General features: G+C 50.6%; 1 protein-coding gene across 1 annotated transcript in view; it reads right to left on the minus strand.

The window, feature by feature from the left end:
• The window catches only part of LOC132581666 (5'-nucleotidase domain-containing protein 2-like), a 38,849-nt gene extending 11,621 nt beyond the window's left edge, over positions 1–27,228 (minus strand). Inside the window, 9 exon segments of the mRNA XM_060253033.1 lie at positions 2,290–2,391; positions 4,461–4,563; positions 5,692–5,752; positions 13,679–13,807; positions 16,032–16,125; positions 16,964–17,019; positions 19,161–19,235; positions 20,739–20,923; positions 26,967–27,228. Of these exon segments, the coding sequence (XP_060109016.1) occupies positions 2,290–2,391; positions 4,461–4,563; positions 5,692–5,752; positions 13,679–13,807; positions 16,032–16,125; positions 16,964–17,019; positions 19,161–19,235; positions 20,739–20,923; positions 26,967–27,228 (1,067 nt within the window).
• Between the last annotated feature and the right edge of the window lie 631 nt (positions 27,229–27,859).

A 27,859-nucleotide genomic window follows, 5' to 3' on the forward strand; every position in this document is an offset into this window, starting at 1 on the left:
GTGGTCTAATATGCAGAGGAGCTCCTGCTAGGAAAAGAGCCCTGCGAAGTTCCAGGTGATAACACACAGGACACATCGCGTGACGACAGGGCCCTTGGGGGTGGGGGTTCGCCTGGTGGCGTGCTCCATGCTGGTGAGTTGGGCCCCCCCCAAACTGGGGCATCTCCTGCCCCCAGTGGGAGCTTGTGTAACAAGGAAAAGGGATCACAGTAAATTCTAAGAGGTTTTGGATTCAGGCTAGGCACAGTGCCGGCCTGGTTAAAATCATGCACTTAAGTGTTCTGAGCTAAAATTGCTGCGAAATTGTTCGACATTAAAATGAATTCTAAAGAAAATAAGAGCTGATGGCCATCTAAAGAACAGCTTGCTGAATATATTCATAGAGGGCTACTGGCCAGCGAACTCCAGAAGGCTTGAGCATCTGGTTAAATGAATCCGTTTGAACTGGCTCTAGCTCCTATATAAAACCTACACACTTAAGCGTCTTGGAGTGAATGAGAGAAAAGATGTGGTAAGAAGAACAGGAACATTTGATTGGTACTAGGGGCTGTTAAACCTGGAAAAACATAGAAAGGCATTACTCCAGAGGAAGTCTACTGATGAGATGGGCCCATACCCTGGTGCTCATAGACTTTTTTTTTTTTGCAATATGGGAATGTCAATATTGGACCTCTGTTACAACGTGAAGTATGCAAAATTTATAATACGAGGTATTAAAATACATCAATCGGACCTTCATTACAACATGGACTATGCAAAATTTTAAGTGCAGAGCATTAAAAGATACGAAGGTTTTTAACGGTTATAATACATTTTCTTATTCATCACGGATAGTCGTTTAACTTCCACTGTTTGTCCCAGTGGGAGCTGGGCAGCCCTCGCATAGGCCAAATGTCTAAGAGCTGCTGAGACTGGGCTAGTCTGAGCTATCCAGGTTTATACAGCGGTTAAATAACGTTAAAGAGCCCCGTGGTGCAGAGTGGTCAAGCTGCAGCACTGCAGTCGGAGCCCTCTGCTCGCGACCTGAGCTCGATCCCAGCGGAAGCTGGTTCAGGTAGCCGGCTCCAGGTTGACTCAGCCTTCCATCCTTCCGAGGTCGGTAAAATGAGTACTCAGCTTGCTGGGGGGGGGGGAGTGTAGATGACTGGGGAAGGCCATGGCAAACCACCCTGTAAAAAGTCTGCTGTGATAACATCGTGATGCGACGTCACCCCAGAGTCGGAAACGACTGGCGCTTGCACAGGGGACCTTTCCTTTCCTAAATAACGTTAAGAACTGCAAGAGGGATCTGTGACTAGTGTTCCTGCTATGCTGAGTCAGTGTGAGCCTGTTCACAGGTTTTTAGCCTCTGGCTCACACATTTTCATCTTAGCTCAGGAAGGATGGCCCTGGAGCACAATAATTGATGCAGTAAAAAGGTAAAGGCAGTCCCCTGTGCAAGCACCAGTTGTTTCCGACTCTGGGGTGACGTCGAATCATGATGTTTTCACGGCAGACTTTTTACAGGGTGGTTTGCCATTGCCTTCCCCAGTCATCTACACCAGGGGTAGCCAACGGTAGCTCTCCAGATGTTTTTTGCCTACAACTCCCATCAGCCCCAGCCAGCATGGCCAATGGCTGGGGCTGATGGGAGTTGTAGGCAAAAAAAAATCTGGAGAGCTACCGTGGGCCACCCGATCTACACTTTCCCCCCAGCAAGCTGGGTACTCACTTGACCGACCTCGGAAGGATGGGAGGCTGAGTCAACCTGGAGCCGGCTACCTGAACCAGCTTCCACTGGGATCGAATTCAGGTTGTGAGCAGAGAACTCAGACTGCGGTACTGCAGCTTTACCACTCTGCGCCACGGGGCTACTAAGTGATGCAGCAGCTCACCACTTTAATGCCAGAAGCTCCCAAAGTAGAATTTTTGCTCACGAGACTGCAGCTTAGAGGGAACATTGCCCCAGAGCACAATAATTTATGCAGTAGCCAAATGGCTCGCTCACAACTTTAATGCCAGTAGCTCACAACTTTCCTGCCAGCTGCTCACAAGGTAGAATTTTTGCTCGCAAAACTCCGCAGCTTAGAAGGAGGATTGCCTGTGTGACCATCCCTGCCTGAACACTCGGCGTCTGAAGGTCAGCAGGCTGCACGACGGGAGGGGAAGGGGGACAAAAAGCAAAATCGGAATAAGCAAAAAGTCAAATGTAATTTCTAAATGTACCCCGTCTTCCTAAAAGCGGAAATCGCCCCACTATTTCCCGGCCTTTGGCCTCGAGAGGAGGCAGTTTGGCAGGGTGATACCCACTTGACACAATCGTTGAAGAAATGAGGCTTGTCCGCCTGGACGATGACCACGTCAAAGAAGTCCCGCCACTCCTGCCCCACCATGTACTTCATCCCTTTGTCCCTGGGGAGGAGAAGGGGGGGAAAGGAAGAAACGGTGGGGATGTTTTTAACAACCGACAGTAGAGGGCGCTCTACTACCAAGTTCAAAGGCTGCAGTTTATTTCAACCAATACACTTCTCTCCCAAAGAGCTGCCTTTCCAACTCCTAACAACATTGTTGTTTTGTTCCTTGCCCATGCGCAGGCATAGCTTGAAGCGCATAACAGGGATTTCTCCAACAGAACTCTGAAACATCAGGAAGGCATTCCCCCCCCACTTACGGACGGCAGGACCTTCAAGACTAGCAGTTTTATTGACTACACTTCTGTGGACTGGGATTCAATGTACATAAGAACAGAAGAGAAGCCATGTTGGATCAGGCCAGTGGCCCCTCCAGTCCCACACTCTGTGTCACACAGTGGCCAAAAAAACCCAGGGGCCATCAGGAGGTCCACCAGTGGGGCCACGACACTAGAAGCCCTCTCACTGTTGCTCCCCCCAAGCACCAAGAATACAGAGCATCACTGCCCCAGACATAAGAACATAAGAGAAGCCATGTTGGATCAGGCCAATGGCCCATCCAGTCCAACACTCTGAGTCACACAGTGGCCCAAAAAACCCCAGGTGCCATCAGAAGGTTCATCAGTAGGGCCAGGACACTAGAAGCCCTCCCACTGTCCCCCCCCCCCCCACAAGCACCAAGAGTACAGAGCATCACTCCCCCAGACAGAGAGTTCCAACAATACAGTGTGGCTAATAGCACCTGATGGACCTCTGCTCCATATTTTTATCCAATCCCCTCTTAAAGCTGTCTATGCTTGTAGCCACCACCACTTCCTGTGGCAGTGAATTCCACGCGTTAATCACTCTTTGGGTGAAGAAGGACTTCCTTCGATCCATTCTAACCTGACTGCTCAGCAATTTCACTGAGTGCCCAGGAGTTCTTGTATTGTGAGAAAGTCCTTCTTTCTCTACCTTCTCTATACCTTGCCTAATCTTGTCAACCTCTATCATGGCACCCCTCAGTCGACATTTCTCCAAGTTGATCTTATTTGAAACTTTCTAGTTCATAAGCTTTAATACAAAAGTCTGAAATGCCAGGGGGCGGGGGACAGGAAACCGACACTCAAAGGCTACGGCGAACCTTTGTCAAAACTTCTAACGGACTGGGGCCTTGTGGGAGGAGAGGGCAGGAAATGACGCAACGCTGCCACATTATGAAAAATCAACATTTGAACAAAAACACTGTTGTCCTTAAAAAGCATAATGCAGGCAGAATGCGGCCTTGGGAAAGGCCTATCGGCCGGATGTAGTGGTTGAGAGTGGCGGACTCTAATTGAAGAGCTGGGCTGAATTCCGCACTCCTCCATCTGAAGCCAGTTACAGTCATGGTTCTCCCAGAATTCTCTCAGCCCCACTAACCTCACACAGTGACAGCTGTGCGGAGAGGAAGGGAAGGCTTTGAGACTCCTTAGGGTATGCTCTGTATTCTTGGTGCCAGGGCTTTTTTTTGTAGCAGGACCTCCTTTGCATATTAGGCCACACACCCCTGATGTAGCCAATCCTCCTGCAGCTTACAGTAGGCCCTGTACGAAGAGCCCTGTATGCTCTAGGAGGATTGGCTACATCAACGGGGTGTGGCCTAATATGCAAAAAAAGGAAGGAAAGCCCACCACCTCCCGAGGAAGCCTGTTCCACTGACGAAGAGCCCTGTAAGCTCTAGGAGGATTGGCTACATCAACGGGGTGTGGCCTAATATGCAAAAAAAGGAAGGAAAGCCCACCACCTCCCGAGGAAGCCTGTTCCACTGACGAAGAGCCCTGTAAGCTCTAGGAGGATTGGCTACATCAACGGGGTGTGGCCTAATATGCAAAAAAAGGAAGGAAAGCCCACCACCTCCCGAGGAAGCCTGTTCCACTGACGAAGAGCCCTGCAAGCTCTTGGAGGATTGGCTACATCAACGGGGTGTGGCCTAATATGCAAAGGAGTTCCCGCTACGAAAACAAAGAAACAGCCCAGGAAGTGGCCCAGGGTCTCTCTCGACCCCGGAGAGGCACTGCCCGCGGGATGGAAATACGGAAATGGACTCACACAAAACTGAAAGGGCTGTTGGTGATCAAGAAGAGTTTCTTGCCATTGCTGGCCAGGCGATGGAGCACGGCGTAAGTCTCGTCTCCACGCAGAATGTATTTCTCTGCAGCCAAAAGACAGGCCAACCGGCATTAGAGAATGAGATCGATTCACGGAAGGGACCTCCAGGGACATCTAATCCAACCCCCTCCCTGCACAGAGCAGGGAATTCACAAATGCCTCCCCGCCCCCACCACACACACACAGTGACCCCTGCTCTATGGCCAGAAGATGGCAAAAAAAAACCCCTCCAGGATCCCTGGCCTGAAAAAAATGGCTGCCTAACCCCAAACTGACAAAAGGCATTTCCCTGAGCATGTAAGAAGCACTGCTGCAACACTTCCTGCCCTCCTTCTCGTGATCTGCCTAATTCACAGGATCAGTGTTGCTGTCAGAGAGCCCTCTAGCCTCTGTTGAAAAACCTCCAAGGAAGGAGAGCCCACCACCTCCCGAGCAGGAAGCCTGTTCCACTGAGGAACCGCTCTAAACTCACAAATCCCTCCCTCTAAATTCACAGGATCTTCATCGCTGTCAGAGGGCCATCTAGCCTCTGTTTCAAAACCTCCAAGGAAGGAGAGCCCACCACCTCCTGAGGAAGCCTGTTCCACTGAGGAACTGCTCTAAACCCACAAACACCTCCCCCTAAATTCACAGGATCTTCATCGCTGTCAGAGGGCCATCTAGCCTCTGTTGAAAAACCTCCAAGGAAGGAGAGCCCACCACCTCCCAAGGAGGAAACCTGTTCCACTGAGGAACCGCTCTAAACTCACAAATCCCTCCCTCTAAATTCACAGGATCTTCATTGCTGTCAGAGGGCCATCTAGCCTCTGTTTAAAAACCTCCAAGGAAGGAGAGCCCACCACCTCCCGAGGAAGCCTGTTCCACTGAGGAACCACTCTAACAGTCAGGAAGTTCTTCCTAATAGAATCCTAGAGTTGGACGGAACCTCCAGGGCCATCTAGTCCAACCCCCTGCACAATGCAGGAAACTCACAAACCTCCCCCTAAATTCACAGGATCCTCATTGATGTCAGAGGGCCATCTAGCCTCTGTTGAAAAACCTCCGAGGAAGGAGAGCCCACCACCTCCCGAGGAAGCCTGTTCCACTAAGGAGCCGCTCTAACGGTCAGGAAGTTCTTCTACACCTGTTCCAGCCTCCTGACCCTCCCGCACCAAAGCAGACAGCGACTCACCAAGATCCTGCATGATCCACTTGTACATAAAACCTTTAATGTGGACATCTCGGATAGCATCCTGTTGAAGACACGAAACATGGGTCCAGAAATGAGTTTAGTGGTGTACAAACAGAGGCAGGCGTTCCAGTTATGGAGGCTTCTGCACCACAATCCAGAAACTGGCTTCAAAGATGTAATGGGAGATGGAGACCGCGCCTCTCATAGAATCATAGAGTTGGAAGGGGCCTCTAGGGTCATCTAGTCCAACCCCCTGCACAATGCAGGAAACCCACGAACACCTCCCCCTAAATTCACAGGATCCGCATTGCTGTCAGATGGCCATCTAGCCTCTGGTTGAAAAACCTCCAAGGAAGGAGAGCCCACCACCTCCCGAGGAAGCCTCTTCCACTGAGGAACCGCTCTAAACTCACAAACACCTCCCCCTAAATTCACAGGATCTTCATTGCTGTCAGATGGCCATCTAGCCTCTGTTGAAAAACCTCAAAGGAAGGAGAGCCCACCACCTCCCAAGGAGGAAGCCTGTTCCACTGAGGAAACGCTCTAAACTCACAAACACCTCCCCCTAAATTCACAGGATCTTCATTGCTGTCAGAGGGCCGTCTAGCCTCTGTTTAAAAACCTCCAAGGAAGGAGAGCCCACCACCTCCCGAGGAAGCCTGTTCCACTGAGGAACTGCTCTAAACTCACAAATACCTCCCCCTAAATTCACAGGATCCGCATTGCTGTCAGATGGCCATCTAGCCTCTGTTGAAAAACCTCCAAGGAAGGAGAGCCCACCACCTCCCAAGGAGGAAGCCTGTTCCACTGAGGAACTGCTCTAAACTCACAAATACCTCCCCCTAAATTCACAGCATCCGCATTGCTGTCAGATGGCCATCCAGCCTCTGTTGAAAAACCTCCAAGGAAGGAGAGCCCACCACCTCCCAAGGAGGAAGCCTGTTCCACTGAGGAACCGCTCTAACAGTCAGGAAGTTCTTCCTAATGTTGAGCCGGAAACTCTTCTGGTTTAATTTCAACCCATTTGGTTCTGCTCCTACCTTCCTCTCAACTGCATTAGTTTCCTCAAGTCAGCACCTGGATCCCCAATCTTTTTAAGTCTGCAAGCACCTGTGGAATTCTGACACCATACAACGGAGGCAGCTACAGATTTTTTTTTTAATTAAAGCTGGGAACTAGTATAGATGGTGGCAACAGATTATTAAAATGCTATGGCAGGGACGGCCAAACTTGCTTAACTTAAGAGCCGCAAAGCATAAACATCAGATGTTTGAGAGAAGGAAGGAAGATAGATAGATAGATAGATAGATAGATAGATAGATAGATAGATAGATAGATAGATAGATAGATAGATAGATAGATAGATAGATAGATAGATAGATGGATGGATGGATTAGAGAGACAGAGAGAGAGAGAGATATGATAGATGGAATAGATAGATAGATGGATTAGAGATAGGTAGGTAGGTAGGTAGGTAGATGATTGATAGATAGATAGGTAGGTAGAGGACAGATAGACAGACAGACAGGCAGGCAGAGGACAGATAGATAGATAGGCAAAGACAGGTAGGTAGGTAGGTAGGTAGGTAGGTAGGTAGGTAGGTAGGTAGAGGATAGATAGGTAGGTAGGTAAAGGACAGACAGACAGGCAGGCAGACAGTTGAGAGAGAGAGAGATACATGGATGATCAGGCCAGAGGGTCTGAACTGATGAAGAGAGAGATGCTAGCCAAGAAGGCAAAAACAACTCACAAGCCCCTAACCTAGAATAAAATCCTCTCTCAAGATATCCCATCTCCATTTTTTTAAACAGAGCTCCTAGCCCTCATGAATGCATAATGAAGTCTCAGAAGCCGTACTGTGCATAATTCTTGCCCCAGTTTCCCCCAATACCGGTAGATGCAAAACAAAGATATGGGAATGGACTTCACTTATACGGTTTACACAAAACTGCAGATCTCACCTGAAGGTTACAACAAAACGTGGGAAACCATCGTGTAAGATGTATATGAAAAACAGAAGAGCACTGTGCAATAAGGAACTTAATCTGAAATACAACTTATATAGTTTAAATACTGATGCATTCACACACACTAAACGATGTGCTTCGCGACTAGGATTTTCACTGTGCAAGAACAGCAAAATCCATTTGTAAACAATCGCTGTGCGGAAAGCACCCAATTGTATTGCTTCTGTATTAGTCTCAGTCCAAGTTTCACAACAGCCCAGCAATAACAAATCAAAGAAACTTCTTCCGTTCACAACGTACTGTGTTTTCCAAGGACTACCGTGTCACCCATGTACCGATTAAAGCAATAACATATATTCGAAAGAAAGAAAGATTTAAAAAACACACTGTCAAGGCTTCTCGGTTCTCAATCATTTTGCCTGTGATAGTTTTGAGACGGCTGATAACAGCGTAAATAGTACTGAGCCCCGGTTTGAGTTTATTAAGTATTAACGCAACCAAAGAAGATGAGGATTAAAACACGCTTTTCCTGTCTGGGACAAATGCTAAACTCTTCACCGAGAAACTTTAGACCGGCATATGGGTGACATTCTTTCTTGGAACCACAGAACATCGTGAAGGGAAGAAGACTCTTTGATTTATTATTACAGGGCTATTGTGAAACTTGGACCGAGACTACTACAAAAGCAATGCATTGTTCTGGGACAAAGTTTGCTTTTTTAGCACACAAAAGCTCATACTTTGAAGAAAACTTTGTCCGTCTTCAAGGTGCCACAGGACACCAACTTTGCCCTATTGCTTCAGACCAGCCGGGCAGCCCACCTGGTTCTATTATGATGGTTATGATGGAGAACCAGTTTGGTGTGGTGGTTCAGTGTGCGGACTCTTGTCTGGGAGAACCGGGTTTGATTCCCCACTCCTCCACTTGCACCTGCTGGAATGGCCTTGGGTCAGCCATAGCTCTCACAAAGGTTGTCCATGAAAGGGCAGCTTCTGTCACAGCTCTCTCAGCCCCACCCACCTCATAGGGTGTCTGTTGTGGGGGAGGAAGGGAAAAGAGATTGTAGGTCGCTCTGTCCCTGAAAGGGCAGCTTCTGGGAGAGCCCTCTCAGCCCCACCTACCTCACAGGGTGTCTGTTGTGGGGAAGGAAGGGAAAGGAGATTGTAGGCTGCTCTGAGACTCTGTCCTTGAAAGGGCAGCTGCTGTGAGAGCCCTCTCAGCTCCACCTACCTCACAGGGTGTCTGTTGTGAGGGAGGAAGGGAAAGGAGATTGTAGGCTGCTCTGAGACTCTGTCCTTGAAATGACAGCTGCTGTGAGAGCCCTCTCAGCTCCACCTACCTCACAGGGTGTCTGTTGTGAGGGAGGAAGGGAAATGAGATTGTAGGCCGCTCTGAGACTCTGTCCTTAAAATGGCAGCTGCTGTGAGAGCCCACTCAGCCCCACCCACCTCATAGGGTGCCTGTTGTGGGGGAGGAAGGGAAAGGAGATTGTGAGCCGCTCTGAGACTCTGTCCTTGAAATGACAGCTGCTGTGAGAGCCCTCTCAGCCCCACCCACCTCATAGGGTGTCTGTTGTGGGGGAGGAAGGGAAAGGAGATTGTGAGCCGCTCTGAGACTCTGTCCTTAAAATGGCAGCTGCTATGAGAGCCCTCTCAGCCCCACCCACCTCATAGGGTGCCTGTTGTGGGGGAGGAAGGGAAAGGAGATTGTGAGCCGCTCTGAGACTCTGTCCTTGAAATGGCAGCTGCTGTGAGAGCCCTCTCAGCCCCACCCACCTCATAGGGTGTCTGTTGTGGGGGAGGAAGGGAAAGGAGATTGTAGGCTGCTCTGAGACTCTGTCCTTGAAAGGGCAGCTGCTGTGAGAGCTCTCTCAACCCCACCCACCTCACAGGGTGTCTGTTGTGGGGGAGAAAGGTGAAGGAGATTGTGAGCCGCTCTGAGACTCTTCGGAGTGGAGGGCGGGATATAAATCCAGTATCTCCATCTACCGCAAAGGGTGTCTGTTGTGGGGGAGGAAGGTAAAGGAGATTGTGAGCCGCTCTGAGACTTTTCAGAGTGGAGGGCGGGATATAAATCCAATATCTTCATCTACCTCACAGGGTGTCTGTTGTGGGGGAGGAAGGGAAAGGAGATTGTGAGCCGCTCTGAGACTCTTCGGAGTGGAAGGCGGGATATTAATCCAATATCTTCATCTACCTCACAGGGTGCCTGTTGTGGGGAAGGGAGGGAAAGGAGATTGTGAGCCGCTCTGAGACTCTTCGGAGTGGAGGGCGGGATATAAATCCAATATCTTCATCTACCTCACAGGGTGTCTGTTGTGGGGGAAGGGAGGGAAAGGAGATTGTGAGCCGCTTGAGACTCTTCAGAGTGGAGGGCGGGATATAAATCCAATAACTTCATCTACCTCACAGGGTGTCTGTTGTGGGGGAGGAAGGGAAAGGAGATTGTGAGCCGCTCTGAGACTCTTCGGAGTGGAGGGCGGGATATAAATCCAATATCTTCATCTACCTCACAGGGTATCTGTTGTGGGGGAGGAAGGGAAAGGAGATTGTGAGCCGCTCTGAGACTCTTCGGAGTGGAGGGCGGGATATAAAGCCAATATCTTCTTCTTAAGTTACTTGTTGCACAGTGTTCTTTTGTTTTTCCTGCTCCCCTAACGGTTGACAACCCTAGCCCTGCCCCCGGAACAATGCAAGCAAGAGAAGGAGGGGTGTTTGTGAGCAAGGAATGGATGCTGGTTCTGACCTCTTGCCCTCAAGAGGCTAAGATGTTTTGCAAGAGCAGCTGTAAAGCACTCCAAGCACAAGGAGGCCCGAAGGAGCAAAGGGGGAGGGGGAAGAGCCACCATGTGCCTCAGAGCAGCAGCTGGATCCCTTGATAAGCCCCTGTGGCAGCAAAGTGAGCGGGGGGGGGGGGCCCTCCCAGCTCTTCCTCTGGCTCAGGACGGCCTGTTCTGCCACAGACGGAGGAGGGACGCGTCATCCCTCCAGCTACACACAAAACAAGACAGCGGGGCAATCAAAATCTGAGAAAACTCAACGCCTTCGCAATTGGCCTCCAGGGCAAGCACAGAACAAAAAGTTCCCAAATAGAAGGAGCCTCCTTTTGGGTTCAGAAGTTACACCCTCCCGCATCACACACACACACAGTGCTTTCCTCCTTCCCAAATCCGGAAGCAAATCCATATGTTCCCGGCACCCGACAGCCCTCCAGCTGCCAATCTGTGGCCCGGAAGGATCCTTTCCACCACCAGTCAACCCGAGAACAAACACTATCCAATGTAACAAAGCAGTAGACAAGTGCACCTTTAAGACCAACCAAGTTTTATTCAGAATGTAAGCTTTCCTGTGCTCCAAGCACACTTCATCAGACGTGGAATCAGGTACAACAGGGTGAAATACATGTAGTTGGGGTCATAACCCACCAACTACATGTATTTCAGCCCACTGTACCTGATTCCTCATCTGATGAAGAGGGAACCATAGAGTTCACCTTCTGAAGCTGCCATTTCTTCCAAAGACGTCAGCGGAGATTGGGACCACGGAGGTAAACAGAACTGAAGAATAACGACACACTCACTCTGTGTCGAAAAGAATTTTCAGTGTAATCCACAATTTGTAACTTCTGTGAACCATAAAAAATTCAGTGATGCAGACAGAAAACCGTCCTATGCACGATGCACCTTCTGTCCAAAGAACCATGCATCAATTATATTGTAGTCCAAAGAACCGGTCCAATTTCGTTTCGGGAGAATCCTTCTTCAAGGGACCGTCTTTTATATTTATGGGTTCAGTAGAGTTGAAGTGCCATTATTCATTTCTGAGAAATTTATAAAAATACATAACAACACATAAAGACTGGAAAAATTGGCAACATTAACTGACTACAGTATAAATGATGCATGGTTCTTTGGACAGAAGGAGAGTTGTGCATATGACGGTTTTCTGTCTGCATCACTGAATTTTTAATAGAAGAAGAAGATATTGGATTTATATCCCGCCCTCCACTCCGAAGAGTCTCAGAGTGGCTCACAGTCTCCTTTCCCTTCCTTCCCCACAACAGACACCCTGTGAGGTAGATGAAGATATTGATTTATAATCCACCCTCCACTCAGAAGAGTCTCAGAGCGGCTCACAATCTCCTTTCCCTTCCTCCCCCACAACAGACACCCTGTGAGGTAGTTGAAGATATTGGATTTATATCCCACGCTCCACTCCGAAGAGTCTCAGAGCGGCTCACAATCTCCTTTCCCTTCCTCCCCCCCACAACAGACACCCTGTGAGGTAGATGAAGATATTGGATTTATATCCCGCCCTCCACTCCGAAGAGTCTCAGAGCGACTCACAATCTCCTTTACCTTCCTCCCCCCCCACAACAGACACCCTGTGCGGTAGATGAAGATATCGTTCAAAAACAGAGCGGCCTACAATCTCCTTTCCCTTCCTCACCCACAACAGACACCCTGTGAGGTAGATGAAGATATTGATTTATAATCCACCCTCCACTCAGAAGAGTCTCAGAGCAGCTCACAATTTCATTTCCCTTCCCCCCCACAACAGACACCCTGTGCGGTAGATGAAGATATTGGATTTATATCCCACCCTCCACTCCGAAGAGTCTCAGAGAGGCTCACAATCTCCTTTCCCTTCCTCCCCCCCACAACAGACACCCTGTGAGGTAGATGAAGATATTGGATTTATATCCCGCCCTCCACTCCGAAGAGTCTCAGAGCGGCTCACAATCTCCTTTCCCTTCCTCCCCCACAACAGACACCCTTTGAGGTAGATGAAGATATTGGATTTATATCCCGCCCTCCACTCCGAAGAGTCTCAGAGCGGCTCACAATCTCCTTTCCCTTCCTCCCCAACAACAGACACCCTGTGAGGTAGATGAAGATCTTGCATTTATATCCCGCCCTCCACTCCGAAGGGTCTCAGAGCGGCTCACAATCTCCTTTCCCTTCCTCCCCCACAACAGACACCCTGTGAGGTAGATGATATTGATTTATATCCCGCCCTCCACTCCGAATAGTCTCAGAGCGGCTCACAATCTCCTTTATCTTCCTCCCCCACAACAGACACCCTGTGAGGTAGATGAAGATATCGTTCAAAAACAGAGCGGCCAACAATCTCCTTTCCCTTCCTCACCCACAACAGACACCCTGTGAGGTGGCTGGGGCTGAGAGAGCTCTCCCAGACACTGCCCTTTCAAGGACAGAGTGGCCTACAAACTCCTTTCCCTTCCTCCCCCACAACAGACACCCTGTGAGGTGGGTGGGACTGAGAGGGCTCCCACAGCAGCTGCCCTTTCAAGGACAACCTCTGCCAGAGCTATGGCTGACCCAAGGCCATTCCAGCAGGTGCAAGTGTAGGAGTGGGGAATCAAACCCGGTTCTCCCAGATAAGAGTTTGCACACTTAACCACTACACCAAACTGGCTCTCAGGAGACAGACACCCTGTGAGATGGGTGGGGCTGAGAGAGTGCTGACAGAAGCTGCCCTTTCAAGGACGACCTCTGCCAGAGCTATGGCTGACGCAAGGCCATTCCAGCAGCTGCACCTGAAGGAGTGGGGAATCAAACCTGGTTCTTCCAGATAAGAGTCTGTGCACTTAACCACTACACCAAACTGGCTCTCAGGAGACAGACACCCTGTGAAGTGGGTGGGGCTGAGAGAGCTCTGACAGAAGCTGCCCTTTCAAGGACAACTTCTGCCAGAGCTATGGCTGACCCAAGGCCATTCCAGCAGCTGCAAGTGGAAGAGTGGGGAATCAAACCCGGTTCTCCCAGATAAGAGTCGGCATACTTCACCACTACACCAAACTGGCTCTCCTAGTTCACAGAAGTTACAAATTGTGGATTACACTGAAAATTATTTTCTACACTGAGTGATTCTTCATTTCTTCCAGGGAATCTGACCTCTGTCGGCCGGAGATCGCAGCTGTCATGCCAGCTCCCACCCAGAGACTGGTAACCCACGACCAACCCGGAATAGGAGGCTTGAGAAGGAAGGAGACCTACCGTGACATCTTTGTAGAGATGGATGGGGTCATAGTCGATGTCGTTGCTGATGAAGAAGTCATTGGCTACAGCCAAGAGGGTCATTTCGGGCAGGGAGAAAATGTCCATGAACTGCTTGATGTAAGGGCCCTGGAATGGAAGCAGAGTGGGGGGAGGGGTCACGGGGTACCGGGTTTTATTTATTTCGGTCAATTTCTATTCCGCCCTTTCCCAGACGGGCTCAGGACAGTTTATATCCAGATAAAACCAGTCAAATACAATGAAACCAATATAGCCAATAAAATACGATTGAAACAGCAACATGACACAGTACTGTATAACAAAGAAGAAGAAGACGACATTGGATTTATATCCCGCCCACTCAGAGTCTCAGAGCGGCTCACAATCTCCTTTAACTTCCTCCCCCACAACAGACACCCTGTGAGGTGGGTGAGGCTAGAGAGGGCTCTCACAGCAGCTGCCCTTTCAAGGACAACCTCTGCCAGAGCTACAGCTGACCCAAAGCCATTCCAGCAGGTGCGAGTGGAGGAATGGGGAATCAAACCCGGTTCTCCAAGATAAGAGAGTCCATGCACATAACCACTACACCAAAGGCTCACAGTGCAGGTGGTTTATAATCAGTGGCCCGGATATAATAGTTCAGATGACAGATCACCGTGGGGGAGGATGGCCGATGGTATAGGCAATAAGAAAAAGGACACCTGCTTGTCTCAAGCAAACGTCTGGTGGAACAGCTCCATTTTACAGGCCCTACGGAAAGGTAATAAATCCGGTAGGGCCCGTATCTCCACAGGGAGCTGATTCCACCAGTATGGGGCCAGGGCCGAAAAGGCCCTGGCCCAGGCAAGACAGACGTCCTTTGGGCCAGAGATGTCCAGCAGATGTTGGTTGGCTTTCTGTTTACGTTCTGAGAACCATCCTCAGCCAGAGTTTTCCAGCTGTCTGTGGCTTCACACACAATAAATCAGGCAGCAGCAATGACACAAATCAGCAGAGGAGGAATGCAGAGATCAGCAGTCCAGCCTTCTGTCCCCAAGGTAGAATCTTGCACCCATTCTCTTTGCTCTGTGTGTGTGTGTGTGTGTGTATGCCTGTATGTGTGTGTAACGCTGTCAAGTCCCAGCTGACATTGCAACTCGGGTGTCGAACTCATTTGTTATGAGAGTCGGATCTGACGTAAATGAGACCTTGTTGGGCCGAGCCATGTCGGGCCGTATGTGTACCTATTTAAGATTAGGTGTAGATATATAAATTTTATAAAGGGCACAGACAAACACAATGGCTTCTCTTATGTTCTTATGGACCTCCTGATGGCACCTGGGTTTTTTGGCCATTGTGTGACACCAAGTGTTGGACTCGATGGGCCATTGGCCTGATCCAACATGGCTTCTCTTATGTTCTTATGGACCTCCTGATGGCACCTGGGATTTTTGGCCATTGTGTGACACCGAGTGTTGGACTGGATGGGCCATTGGCCTGATCCAACATGGCTTCTCTTATGTTCTTATGGACCTCCTGATGGCACCTGGGTTTTTTGGCCATTGTGTGACACCGAGTGTTGGACTGGATGGGCCATTGGCCTGATCCAACATGGCTTCTCTTATGTTCTTATGGACCTCCTGATGGCACCTGGGTTTTTTGGCCACTGTGTAACACCGAGTGTTGGACTGGATGGGCCATTGGCCTGATCCAACATGGCTTCTCTTATGTTCTTATGGACCTCCTGATGGCACCTGGGTTTTTTGGCCACTGTGTAACACCGAGTGTTGGACTGGATGGGCCATTGGCCTGATCCAACATGGCTTCTCTTATGTTCTTATGGACCTCCTGACGGCACCTGGGTTTTTTGGCCATTGTGTGACACCGAGTGTTGGACTGGATGGGCCATTGGCCTGATCCAACATGGCTTCTCTTATGTTCTTATGGACCTCCTGATGGCACCTGGGTTTTTTGGCCACTGTGTAACACCGAGTGTTGGACTGGATGGGCCATTGGCCTGATCCAACATGGCTTCTCTTATGTTCTTATGAACCTCCTGATGGCACCTGGGTTTTTTGGCCATTGTGTGACACCAAGTGTTGGACTGGATGGGCCATTGGCCTGATCCAACATGGCTTCTCTTTTGTTCTTATGGACCTCCTGATGGCACCTGGGTTGGACTGGATGGGCCATTGGCCTAATCCAACATGGCTTCTCTTATGTTCTTATGGACCTCCTGATGGCACCTGGGTTTTTTTGGCCACTGTGTGACACAGAGTGTTGGACCGGATGGGCCATTGGCCTAATCCAACATGGCTTCTCTTATGTTCTTATGTTCAAAGTATCTTTGGGGCTAGCCAGCAAGGGAGCCTACCTTGCCATAGAAGCCGCTTGCCTGGTGCAGGGGGATGTGGTGGGTGCCTTCATACATCTCCAGCACCTCCTCATCTGGAACAGGTTTGAAACCTCTGCAGGAGACAAAAGGGAGGGAGGGTTTAGTTGCCCAGCAGAGACAGCAGTTGAGTATCTGCTAGATGCTGGATCACAAATATTTAAGGATTACAGCATGAAAGACCAAATAGAACTGACACACTCTGTTTTGGACAATGCACTCTGAAGTACTTAAGGCTACTATTCGAAATATTTGCCTTAAGTGCTTTGGAATCAAATAAAGTGCCTTGTCTAAAATAACTACTTGAAAACTTGGACTAAATCACACAATTAATTAATTGGACCCACAAAATATACAGGGTGGACATAAAAACCACTATGATGGCATAGTTTGGTACATGCCTTCACTATCAAGGGTTCACTGAGGAAGAAGCCGTCGGAACAAGGGATTATCTAAAATCCTCACGTGGACTAGGACTTCATATTGGACTTCTCAAGGACTTGATGGTTTCCATTTGAGAACTAATATGAGGCTGCATGGGGCCATGGGGGGGGAGGCAAGGCTGGACGGCCCAGTTACTGACAGGCTGCGGCCTGGTACCAGTCCATGGCCTGGGGGTTGACGACCCCTGCACTAGAGCTTACCTATTTTTTAATTTATATTAACTTATCAGAGAAAAATATAATGTGTATAAGACAACACAATTTCAACACATGAATGCAAATGTATCATCTAAATTTTAACTTTACCACATTTTTAATTGGCAAATTCCTCGATTATTATTTGTCTTTATACTAATGAAGTCATAAGATATAACTTTAAATATTTTTTAATGGAGCTCAGGGCCCATGAAGGCAAAGCGCCTAGTTCCACAGAAGTCAGAATACATCCCCTGAAACCTGAGCAACACTTACCGGTACACGGTACCCATTTGGATGTAGTGAAAGGCATCTATCTTCATCAGCAAGCCCTACAGGAGAGGAAGAGAAAGATGGAGTCAGCACAAACAGACCCCCTAGGATCTTTGCCCTGGGGGCTCCCGGCCTTATTCTGGTCTTGCAAACAAATCTACAGACATTATCAGTTTACAGAAATGATTTAGTTTAGCTGCCTACACACACAGCTGGAACGTCATTTGTGCAACACTGAGGAGAAAGAAAGATTCAGTTTTGTTCCTAGAATTACAAATATTTCCCTGCCTGACTGGAAAGGAGACAGATCAGCGAGCAAGAAGGTGACTATTGTCTACTCAGACCGGCAGCTGCTCTCAAGGGTCTCAGTTGGAGGTCCTTCCCATCACCTTCTGGCTAGCCTTTTAACTGGAGATGCCAGAGATTGAACCCGGGACCTTCTGCATGCCAAGCAGGGGCTCTGCCACTGAGCCAGGGTCTCAGGTCAAGGTCTTTCTTATCACCTCCTGCCTGGTCCTTTTACCTGGAAATGCCAGGGACTGAACCTGGGACCTACTGTGTGCCAAGCAGAAGCTCTGCCACTGAGCCAGAATCTTGGGTCAAGGTCGTTCTTATCACCTCCTGCCTGTTCCTTTTAAATGGAGATGCCAGGGTTTGAACCTGGGACCTTCTGCGGGCCAAGCAGAGGCTCTACCACTGTCCCACAGCCCCTCCAGGACTGTGCCCCCAATGGAAAAGGGCAGAAATAAGGCCTGGGATCCAAGTCCAAATTAAAATCTCTACTCAGCAAAGAAGTTTGTGGGGGAACCATGGGCTAGTCACTTCCCATCAGCATAACCTGCCAATAACAATGTTGTGAGGTAAAAAAAAATGGTCACAGTGAACTCCATGGAGAAATTAAAGGAGATATCCTTTATTAAATCTAGTGCATTTTTAAAGTGTTGAAAGGATCTCACAGAACTGGTTCAACAGCATGATAAAGCAGAATTACTGCAAAGCTGGAGTCAAGTGGCACCTTTAATAAAAACAAAGATAAATTCTGGGAATAAGCATGCACATGAAAGCTGATACCCAGAATTTACCTTGTTGGTATTAAAGGTGCCACAAGACTTAAACTTGGTTCTGTTGTTTGAGACCAACATGGCTACCCACCAGAATCTAAGATGTACAACATTTGTTTTGTCAGTGACAATGCGATTGAGGCGCAGGGAATAGTGATTTGGCCTCTTCAAGGGCTCATGGCAGAGTTAAGAGTCAAACCTCAGACACTTCACCTCAAGTCTGCCTCACGTTCCTTTTCCATCTGTCAAGTGAACCAGAGAGTGCCCAGTTCCCAGACAAATGCCAATCCTGATCTCTGTGGCTCTAGAAGAGCCTTAGAGAGAACCACGTATCGTTTCCAAGCCCAACTGAAAATGCTAAGTCTTACCATGAGGCCTGAAACAGCTTGAAGCAGAGACATTTATTTATTGATTTACTTCATTTACAGCCTCTTTTCTCCCCATGGGCACCCAAGCAATATGTATTGTTCTTCTCTTCTCCATTTTATCCTCACAAGAAGTTCCATGAGCTGGTTTAGGCTGAGAGCATGTCACTGGTTGCCCATGGCAGAGTGGGGATTTGAACCTGGGTCTCCCAGAATCCAGTCCAACACTACATCACACTGGCACATTATTCAGCCCCTCTGTTAGGTTGCTTTCCTTATGCTCTGCTCCCAGTGCCCCTGCCTGCAGAGGTTGAGAACAGATGAACAGAGATGTGGCTTTTTTGTGGTGGCCCCTCACCTTGGGGAACACACTTTCCTCAAGGCTAAGCTGTTACCTCTCTTATTCTTCAGTAACCTGACCAAAACATTTCTCCTCACTCAGCCTTTTTACAGAAATTGCAGGTTTTATTTTACCTCATCCACCAATTCCTGAGGTGTCTTTGTCGCAGTTTTATTTCAACGGCCTGCTGCTGGATTGACAGCCATTTTAGAAATATTTAACTGGATTGGCGCCATTTTATCCTGCCATTTTGTCCCTAGGAGGATGATGGCTTATTTTATTGCTGGTTTTAACGTGCTGATGATTCTCCTGTACATTTTTTAAATGAGGTTGCTGTCCGATTGATTCTACCTCACGTGCCATCTTGAGGAGGTCTCTGAAGAAGCGCAATGTTCAAAATAAACTGTTAAATGAGCCTCCTGGGCCTCTCTCACCTTGCCAATGTCGTAGTGTAAGCCCCGGATCGCAAAACTGGGCCAGTATTCATACTTCAGGATGCCCGCTGGATACTGAGGGGACAGAGATCAAAACAGGCAATTAGTATGTGGGAAGGGTGAGAGTGACAGGTTAAAAAGCTTCAAGAATCTCAGAAGTGACATTCTGAGAGTGTTTTAAGTAAGAGTCTTCCTTGACTTGGTAACATAGTCAAATTGCTCTGAGGCATTTTATGTCAGTTGCCCAGAGACAGAAGACTTCTCAGCAGGAAACACAATTCGCGAAGGGCAGATATATGTTCTTCCTGGCTGTGAACAGACGGGCATTCTGGGGCAGCTTGGAGGCATCCCGAATCGGAACAGCTCAAAAAAAGCCATCCTGGAGCCTCCACATGCTCACCCACATGCTGCCCGCATCCCGTCCATGAGGCAACTGGGCGCCTCCACACGGGACGGTGCCTCAGAAGTCGCCACTATGTTTTTTTCCCTAATGGGTTGTGCACTCCCAACAGGCTGCAAAGCAAAAAAAAAAGCCGGAAGCAGCTCGGGGCGGCTTGGTGCTTCCACACTGCCAAGTTGCCCCCTGCGCGCCCTTCCCCTTCCAGACAATGTTGAGATGCCTGGTGGCCGGCCTAAAAAACTCAGAGGTGTCTCTGAGTTGGCTCCAAGTGCTGGTCTGTAATCAGCCCGTTACTCTAAACACAGGAGTCACCAATGTGGTGTCCACGGGCACCACGTACCCCCTGACACTTTTCTTGGCATCTGCTAAGTGTTCTTAGAAAGCAGACAGGGACAGGTAGGTGTGTGGATATTTTAGATGTTACTTCAGCAATAGTTGCTACCAAAGCACAAAGGCATTTGCTACACTAGTGTGCGTGTATGCAAGAATGCATTGTTATATAATATGTCCAGGGCTTTTTTTATGGCAGGAACTCCTTTGCACATTAGACCACACACCCCTGATGTAGCCAATCTTCCAAAAGCTTACAGGGCTCTTATTAAAGGACCTACTGTAAAGCTCTTGGAGGACTGGCTACATCAGGGGTGTGTGGTCTAATATGCAAAGGAGCTCCTGCTACAAAAAAAAGCCCCAAATATGTCCATTTTGAAAGGCATTCCTTTAAACAGAGCTTCTTTCTGAAATACTGAAGACTTACTATCAGAATTACGCATTAAACTCGTCCCTTGTCATTTTGTAATTGGCGCCCTCCTGCAGCAGCCATTTTGTAGCAGGCCCCACATCCTGCAGCAGCCATTTTGTGGCTGGGCCCACCATTCTGTGTCAGACTTCCAAAAGTGCCCATAAGCTCAAAACGTTCAAGAAGCCCTGCTCTAAAGAGAGGGCTAATCTGGCTGCAACTGGGATGGCCATTTTCATTTTTGTGTGTCTGCCCATTTGTGAGGTGGCAGCGGATTGCTGTGTAAACTAAAAGGGCGCAGGCAAACGAAGAAAGCTGGATTAGATGAGCCAGGTTAGAAAAGGAGGAGACAGAAGCGCCAGCGCAACGAAGTAAAGCGCTGAACTGCTGTTCCAATCACTCAGCCAGAGGGAGAAAGGGATGGTCGCGCTACAAGTACCTTATACTGCTCCACCAGGATGTCCCGGGCAGTGTTGTAGATCTGAGAGTGAAGAGCAGAAGAGTACAACGCCAGAGTGTAGTCGTAGTCAAAGCCGTATACCTCTATGGTGCTTAGTGAAATCTCATTGTTGGCATAGACGGTCAACGGGTTCAGGAGATTGCACACCCCGGGTGGCAGCAAGTCTGAAGCAAAAGGTGCAGGCATGAGAAGACCAGAAATCACAGGGCCTAAGGGATGCTCTCTCCATCATGGGCCTGACAACAGGAACAGCATCTACCCTGACAGCATTGGGTAGGGCTGCCAATCCCCAGGTGGGGGCAGGGGATCTCCTGGTTTGGAGGCCCTCCCCCTGCTTCAGGGTCATCAGAAAGTGGGGGGATGTCTGCTGGGCACTCCATTATTCTCTAGGAAATCGATTCCCATAGGAAATAATGGAGAATTGATTTGCGGGTACCTGGGGCTCTGGGGGGGCTGTTTTTTGAGGTAGAGGCACCATATTTTCAGCATAGCATCCAGTGCCTCTCCCCAAAATACCCCTCAAGTTTCAAAACGATTGGACCAGGGGGTCCAGTTCTATGAGCCCCAAAAGGAGGTGCCCCTCCAAATGGAGGGAAGGCATTTAAAGGGTGTGCAGTCCCTTTAATATGTGATGGCCAGAACTCCCTTCGGAGTTCAATTGTGCTTGTTACACTCTTGCTCTTGGCTCCACCCCCAAAGTCTTCTGGCTCCAACCCCAATATCCCCAGATATTTCTTGAATTGGACTTGGCAACCCTAGCCTTGGGCCAGTCACAAACTCTCAGTTTAGCCTACCTTACAAGGTTGCTGTGAGCGCAAGTGGAATTCTAGCAGGAGCTCCTTTGCATATTAGGCTACACCCCCCCGATGTAGCCAGTCCTCCAACAGCTTACAAAAAAGAGCCCTGTATGCTCTTGGAGGATTGGCTACATCAGGGGTGTGTGGTCTAATATGCAAAGGAGCTCCTGCTAGAATTCCATCCCTGGTTGTGAGGATAAAATGGAGGAGAGAAGAAAGGTCTCCCACTGAGGAGAAAGCCTGGGTATAAATGTAAGGAAAGGAAAGGTCCCCTGTTAAAGCCCCAGTCATTTCCGATGCTGGGGTGACGTTGCTTTCACGTTTTCACGGCAGACTTTTTACGGGGTGGTTTGCCATTGCCTTCCCCAGTCTTTTACACTTCCCCCCCCAGCAAGCTGGGTACTTTTTACCGACCTCGGAAGGATGGAAGGCTGAGTCAACCTTGGGCCGGCTACCTGAACCAGCTCTCGCTGGGATAGAACTCAAGTCGTGAGCAGAGAGTTCAGATCGCAGTACTGCAGTACTGCTGCTTTACCACTCTGCGCCACGGGCCGCTATAAATGCAAACAGAGAAATAAATCAAGTCACAGAAAATGCCTAAAGTTGGGAAGGAGACAACAGGGAGACCCAGGGACTGTTTCTGTGTTTATACAGGGAGACCCAGGTTCAAATTTCTGTTCAGCCACAAGCTTTGCTGGATGACCGTGCACCAGTCTCCCACAGCAGAGCTATTGCGAGGACATAAAAATCTAGTCAGAGCCCTGCTGGATCAGACCAGTGGATCTATCTAGCCCAGCCTCCTGTTCCTTACAGTGGCCAAGCAGTCGCCCCCCGAGGGCCAACAAAAAGGACACAGAAGAAAAGGTCCTTCTTCACCATTAGCCACAGTGACTAAAGGGAACTTCAACCTTCAGAGGTGGTCAGCCTCAGAATCCTCGTACCAGAAGCCAACATTAACCTCAACACCCTGCTGTTACACCCCCAGAGGAACAGGCTGGCCACTGTGTGAGACAAGAGGCTGGACTAGATGGACCCTCCCTGGTCTGATCCAGCAGGGCTCTTCTGATGTTCTTCTCAGGGGAAGGCCTCATCCTCTCTGCCCTGTTGGTGGCTCTCCAGAGGAACTGGCTGGCCACTGTGTGAGGCAGGAGGCTGGACTAGATGGACCCTCACTGGTCTGACCCAGCAGGGCTCTTCTGATGGTCTTCTAAGCAGAAGGCCTTGGCCTCTGTGCCCTGTTGCTGGCCCTCCAGAGGAACTGGTTGGCCACCGTGTCAGACAGGATGCCAAGCCAAATGGGCCACTGGTCTGATCCAGCAGGGCTCTTCTTATGCCCTGCTTCCCAGAATACCATGCAGTTTAACTAGTTCTCAGCACGGCTTCAGTAACACCACAAAGCGGGCTCCGTTTGCCTGCAGCACCACATCTTGCAAGCACAGGACTCAAGCCCTCTGTTGCAACAAACCCCCAGAAGACTCGCTCTTGTAAACATCTTCAAACTCGAGCAGGCACTCTCACGTAGAAGCCGATTTATTCTGGGCGATGATGAGTCAGGCAGTCTGGGAGCACGGAGTGCCCGTCGCCCTCTGTTTTACTCCCCCCCCTCCCGTCCCCCAACTGGTCTAGCTGGAAATAAAACCCTGCAGTCAGCAGGAACAAAAGTAATCCCTTTGCCAGAAGAGCACGGGTAAGAAACAAGAGAGAACTCAGGTGGTGGGCTGAGATCAGAACAACAGAGCAAAGGCCACAGTAAGGGGAAGGAACTGGCAGCGGCCAGAAATAAAGAAGAAGAAATTGAATTCATATTCCACTCTATACTCAATCTCAGAGTCTCAGAGCGGCTTACAATCTCCTTTACCTCCCCCCTCACCACACACAACAGATGCCCTGTGAGCTGGGTGGGGCTGAAAGAGCCCTGACAGAATCCCCTCTTTCAAGGACAGCTCTGCAAGAGCTATGGCTAACCCAGCTGCAAGCGGAGGAGTGGGGAATCAAACCAGATAAGAGTCCGCACACTTCACCACTACACCAAACTGGAAGCAGGGGAGCCTTTGTGCCCAGAGGCATGAAGGAGGAAGACGAGGAAAGGGAGGAAGAGAGAGCAAAGGAAAGATCCGCATCTTGATAAAGGGGAAATCCTGCTTCTAAATAAGTAACGTTTTCCCATCACTAAAGATGGATAAGATTAAACACAGCAACATTAGGTCCCACGCTCCTGCACTCTGGATTCATTTCTGAAAGCACCGCACAGAGCTAAAACCATCCAAGAACGAACACCATGAAGCTGCCTTATACTGAATCTGAGAAGCCATCAAAACCAGTATTGTCTGCTTAGACTGGCAGCAGCTCTCCAGGGTCTCAGGCAGAGGTCTTTCCCATCCCCTCCTGCCTAGTCCTTTTAACTGGAGATGCCGGGGATTGAACCTGGGACCTTCTGCATGCCAAGCAGAGGCTCTGCCACTGAGCCAGGGTCTCAGGTCAAGGTCTTTCCCATCCCCTCCTGCCTAGTCCTTTTAACTGGAGATGCCGGGGATTGAACCTGGGAACTTCTGCATGCCAAGCAGAGGCTCTGCCACTGAGCCAGAGTCTCAGGTCAAGGTCTTTCCCATCGCCCCCTGCCTGGTCCTTTCAACTGGAGATGCCAGGGATTGAACCTGGGACCTTCTGCATGCCAAGCAGAGGCTCTGCCACTGAGCCAGAGTCTCAGGTCAAGGTCTTTCCCATTGCCCCCTGCCTGGTCCTTTCAACTGGAGATGCCAGGGATTGAACCTGGGAACTTCTGCATGCCAAGCAGAGGCTCTGCCACTGAGCCAGGGTCTCAGGTCAAAGCCCTTCTCCATTGGTCTCCAGGGTCTCAGGTCAAGGTCTGGACCATCACCTCCTGCCTGGTCCTTTTAACTGGAGATTCCGGGGATTGAACCTGGTACCTTCTGCATGCCAGCCAAAGGGCCATTGGCCTGATCCAACATGGCTTTTTGTACATTCTTATGCCTGGGGCCTCAATGCTTGTAACCTCCGCCTGCTTGAGGACTTCAGTGTTGGTCACAAAGTCACTCCAGTGGATGTTAAGGATGGTGCGAAGGCAGCGCTGATGAAAGCGCTCAAGGAGTTGCAGGTGATGACGGTATAAAACCCGAAGTCGCAGCTGCGCTGGGCAGGGCATATCTCCAGGATGGAAAACCACCGCCTTCCCAAGATTGCCCTGTATGGCGAACTCTCCACCGGCCATCGAAATAGAGGGGCACCAAAGAAGAGGTACAAGGACTCCTTGAAGAAATCCCTTGGTACCTGTTGCATCAACCATCACCAGTGGTCTGACCTAGCCTCAGATCACAAAGCATGGAGGCACACCATCCACCAGGCTGTCTCTTCCTTTGTCTTCCTTTGAGAACGAACGCATAGCTGGTCTTGAAGACAAAAGGAGATCGAGGAAGAATCGTACTGCTACAGCACCAACCCCAAATCAGACTTTTCCCTGCAGCCACTGTGGCCAGACCTGCCTGTCCCGCATTGGTCTTGTCAGCCACCAGCGAGCCTGCAACAGACGTGGACTACTGCAGCTTTCTTAAATCTTCTTTCGCGAAGTCAAGCAAAGAGAGAGAGAGAGAGAGAGATATGCTTGGGGCAGTGATGCTCTGTATTCTTGGTGCTTGGAGTAGGGGCAACAATCGGAGGGCTTCTGGAGTTCTGGCCCCACTGGGGGACCTCCTGATGGCCCCTGGGTTTGGGTCACTGTGTGACACAGAGTGTTGGACTGGATGGGCCACTGGCCTGATCCAACACAGCTTTTTTACGTTCTTATATGAATCTGAGCCATATTAAGAAAAGAAGAGAAACTATGTTGGATCAGGCCAATGGCCCATCCAGTCCAACACTGTGTCACACAGTGGCAAAAACCCCCCAAAACCCCAGGTGCCATCGGGAGGTTTCCCAGTGGGGGCAGAACTCCAGAAGCCCTCCAATTGTTGCCTCCACTCCAGCAGTGCCTCTAGAAGTCCTCCCACTGTTGCCCTTCCCAAGCACCAAGAATACAGAGCAGCACTTGCCCCAGACAGCGAGTTCCAACAACACCTTGTGGCTAATAGCCAGTTTAAATGCACGCATCTTAAAGCCCAACCCCCAGGAGTCTCCTTTGCAGTTTTCTCTCCAGCAGCCGGCTTCTCCAGAGCCCTGCCCTGAAAAACCAGACACAAAGCCCGGGGCCTTGTGGGGAGAGAGGGAGATCTGTCCCTCCTTCCCTCCCTGCACGTCTCTTCCCTGCACAACAACAAGGGGGCGGAGAGGAGAGGGCAGAGCTTCCAAAGAGACCCGAGGAGGGGGGAAGGGAACCGCGGGCAAAAAGAGGGTCAGCCGGATCCCAAGGAGGACAATTTAAATAACAATAACGCTAGGTTGGGGGCGGGGGAGGAGAGGCCCTGGGGGCATCCCGACGTGCAAGACAGCACTCGTGCAAAGCCCAGGAATTTGGAGAGGCCCTGCGCGCCAAAGCGCAAAGCGAGGCAGCAGGTACAAGAGAGCAGCCCAACCGTGGAGGGTTTCCTCTTTTTGCCAGATGCTATCGGATTTACTCGCAGGAAAGGGGTGGCCTAGAGGGGATCGGGTTCAGGCGCCGCTGGGGTCCCGTTCCCTTCCCGCTGCACCGGACTAAGGCCTCTTCCTCCCCCGGTTGCAGTTTGAACCCAGGTCCCCGAGGCTAAGTTTGCGCGCCTGTTCTGAGCGGCAGAGGGTCGCCGAGCTAGGGTTGCCGATCTCCAGGTGGGGCCTGGGGATCTCCCGGGACAGAAGGTTGCCAACCACCAAGTGGGGACCTGGAGATCTCCCGTGACAGCAGTTTGCCAAGCTAAGGTTCCCAACCTCCAGGTGGGGCCTGGAGATCTCCCGGGACAGCAGTTCGCCAGGCTAAGGTTCCCAACCTCCAGGTGGGGCCTGGAGATCTCCCGGGACAGCGGTTTGCCAAGCTAAGGTTCCCAACCTCCAGGTGGGGCCTGGAGATCTCCCGGGACAGCGGTTTGCCAAGCTAAGGTTCCCAACCTCCAGGTGGGGCCTGGAGATCTCCCGGGACAGCGGTTTGCCAAGCTAAGGTTCCCAACCTCCAGGTGGGGCCTGGAGATCTCCCGGGACAGCGGTTTGCCAAGCTAAGGTTCCCAACCTCCAGGTGAGGCCAGGATATTTCCCCGGGACAGCAGAGGGTTGCCAAGCTAAGGTTGCCAGCCTCCAGGTGGGGCCTGGAGATCTCCCCAGGACTGCAGCTGAGCGCCAGGCGACGGTTCCCTGGAGAAAAAGGGCAGCTTGCAAGAGCGGACTCGGCGGTTTCCCCCCGTGGCGCTTAGGCCAGACCCACTCCCCCGGTGGGCCGCTCCCCCCAGCCTCTCCTCCCGCCCGGGAGCTGGCAACCCCCGGGGAGACTCACCCTGCACCAGCCGCTTCACCTCGCTGTAGCGCGACCAGAGGAAGCTCTTGTTGTCCGGGGAGCTGCTGCTGGAGAAGCCGCGGGCGGCGGGCTCTTCGTCGACGGGGGCTCGCTGCTGCCGGCTTCCATAGGGCGGGCGCGGCTGGGGAGGTTGCTGGACGGGCGGCCCGGTGGCCTCGGCCCCGAGGCGGGTGCAGAAGCAGGCGGAGGGGGCGGCCCGGAGGCGCAGGAGCCCGACCCGCGCGGCGGTAGCCCCGGCCATGGTGCCCACAGCACGGCCTCTCTGCTGCCTGCCTGCCGCGCTGGAGGGCGGCCGGAGGGGCTGGGCCCACTGCGGGAAGCTCCGCCTCGGCTGGGGAAAGGGCTCCGCCTTGCAGCCCTCCCTCCTGGCGCCGGCAGCCTCGGCTTTGCCCTGGGATGCCAACCTCCAGGCGGGTCTAACACCCCCCCCCCCTCCCCCCCAAAAATCCTATGAACATAAGAACGTAAGAGAAGCCATGTTGCATCAGGCCACTGGCCCATCCAGCCCAACACTCTGTGTCACACAGTGGCCAAAATAACCAGGCACCATCAGGAGGTCCATCAGTGGACACTAGAAGCCCTCCCACTGTTGCCCCCCACCCAAGCACCAAGAATACAGAGCATCACTGCCTCAGACATAAGAACATAAGAGAAGCCATGTTGCATCAGGCCACTGGCCCATCCAGGCCAACACTTTGTGTCACACAGTGGCCAAAAAAAACCCTCAGGAGGTCCACCAGTGGGGCCAGGACACTAGAAGCCCTCCCACTGTGCCCCCCCCCCAGCACAAGAAAACAGAGCATCACTGCCCTAGACATAAAAACATAAGAGAGGCCATGTTGGGTCAGGCCAATAGTCCATCCAGGCCAACA

Source organism: Heteronotia binoei, chromosome 13, assembly GCF_032191835.1.
Source record: "Heteronotia binoei isolate CCM8104 ecotype False Entrance Well chromosome 13, APGP_CSIRO_Hbin_v1, whole genome shotgun sequence".
Taxonomy (NCBI): domain Eukaryota; kingdom Metazoa; phylum Chordata; class Lepidosauria; order Squamata; family Gekkonidae; genus Heteronotia; species Heteronotia binoei.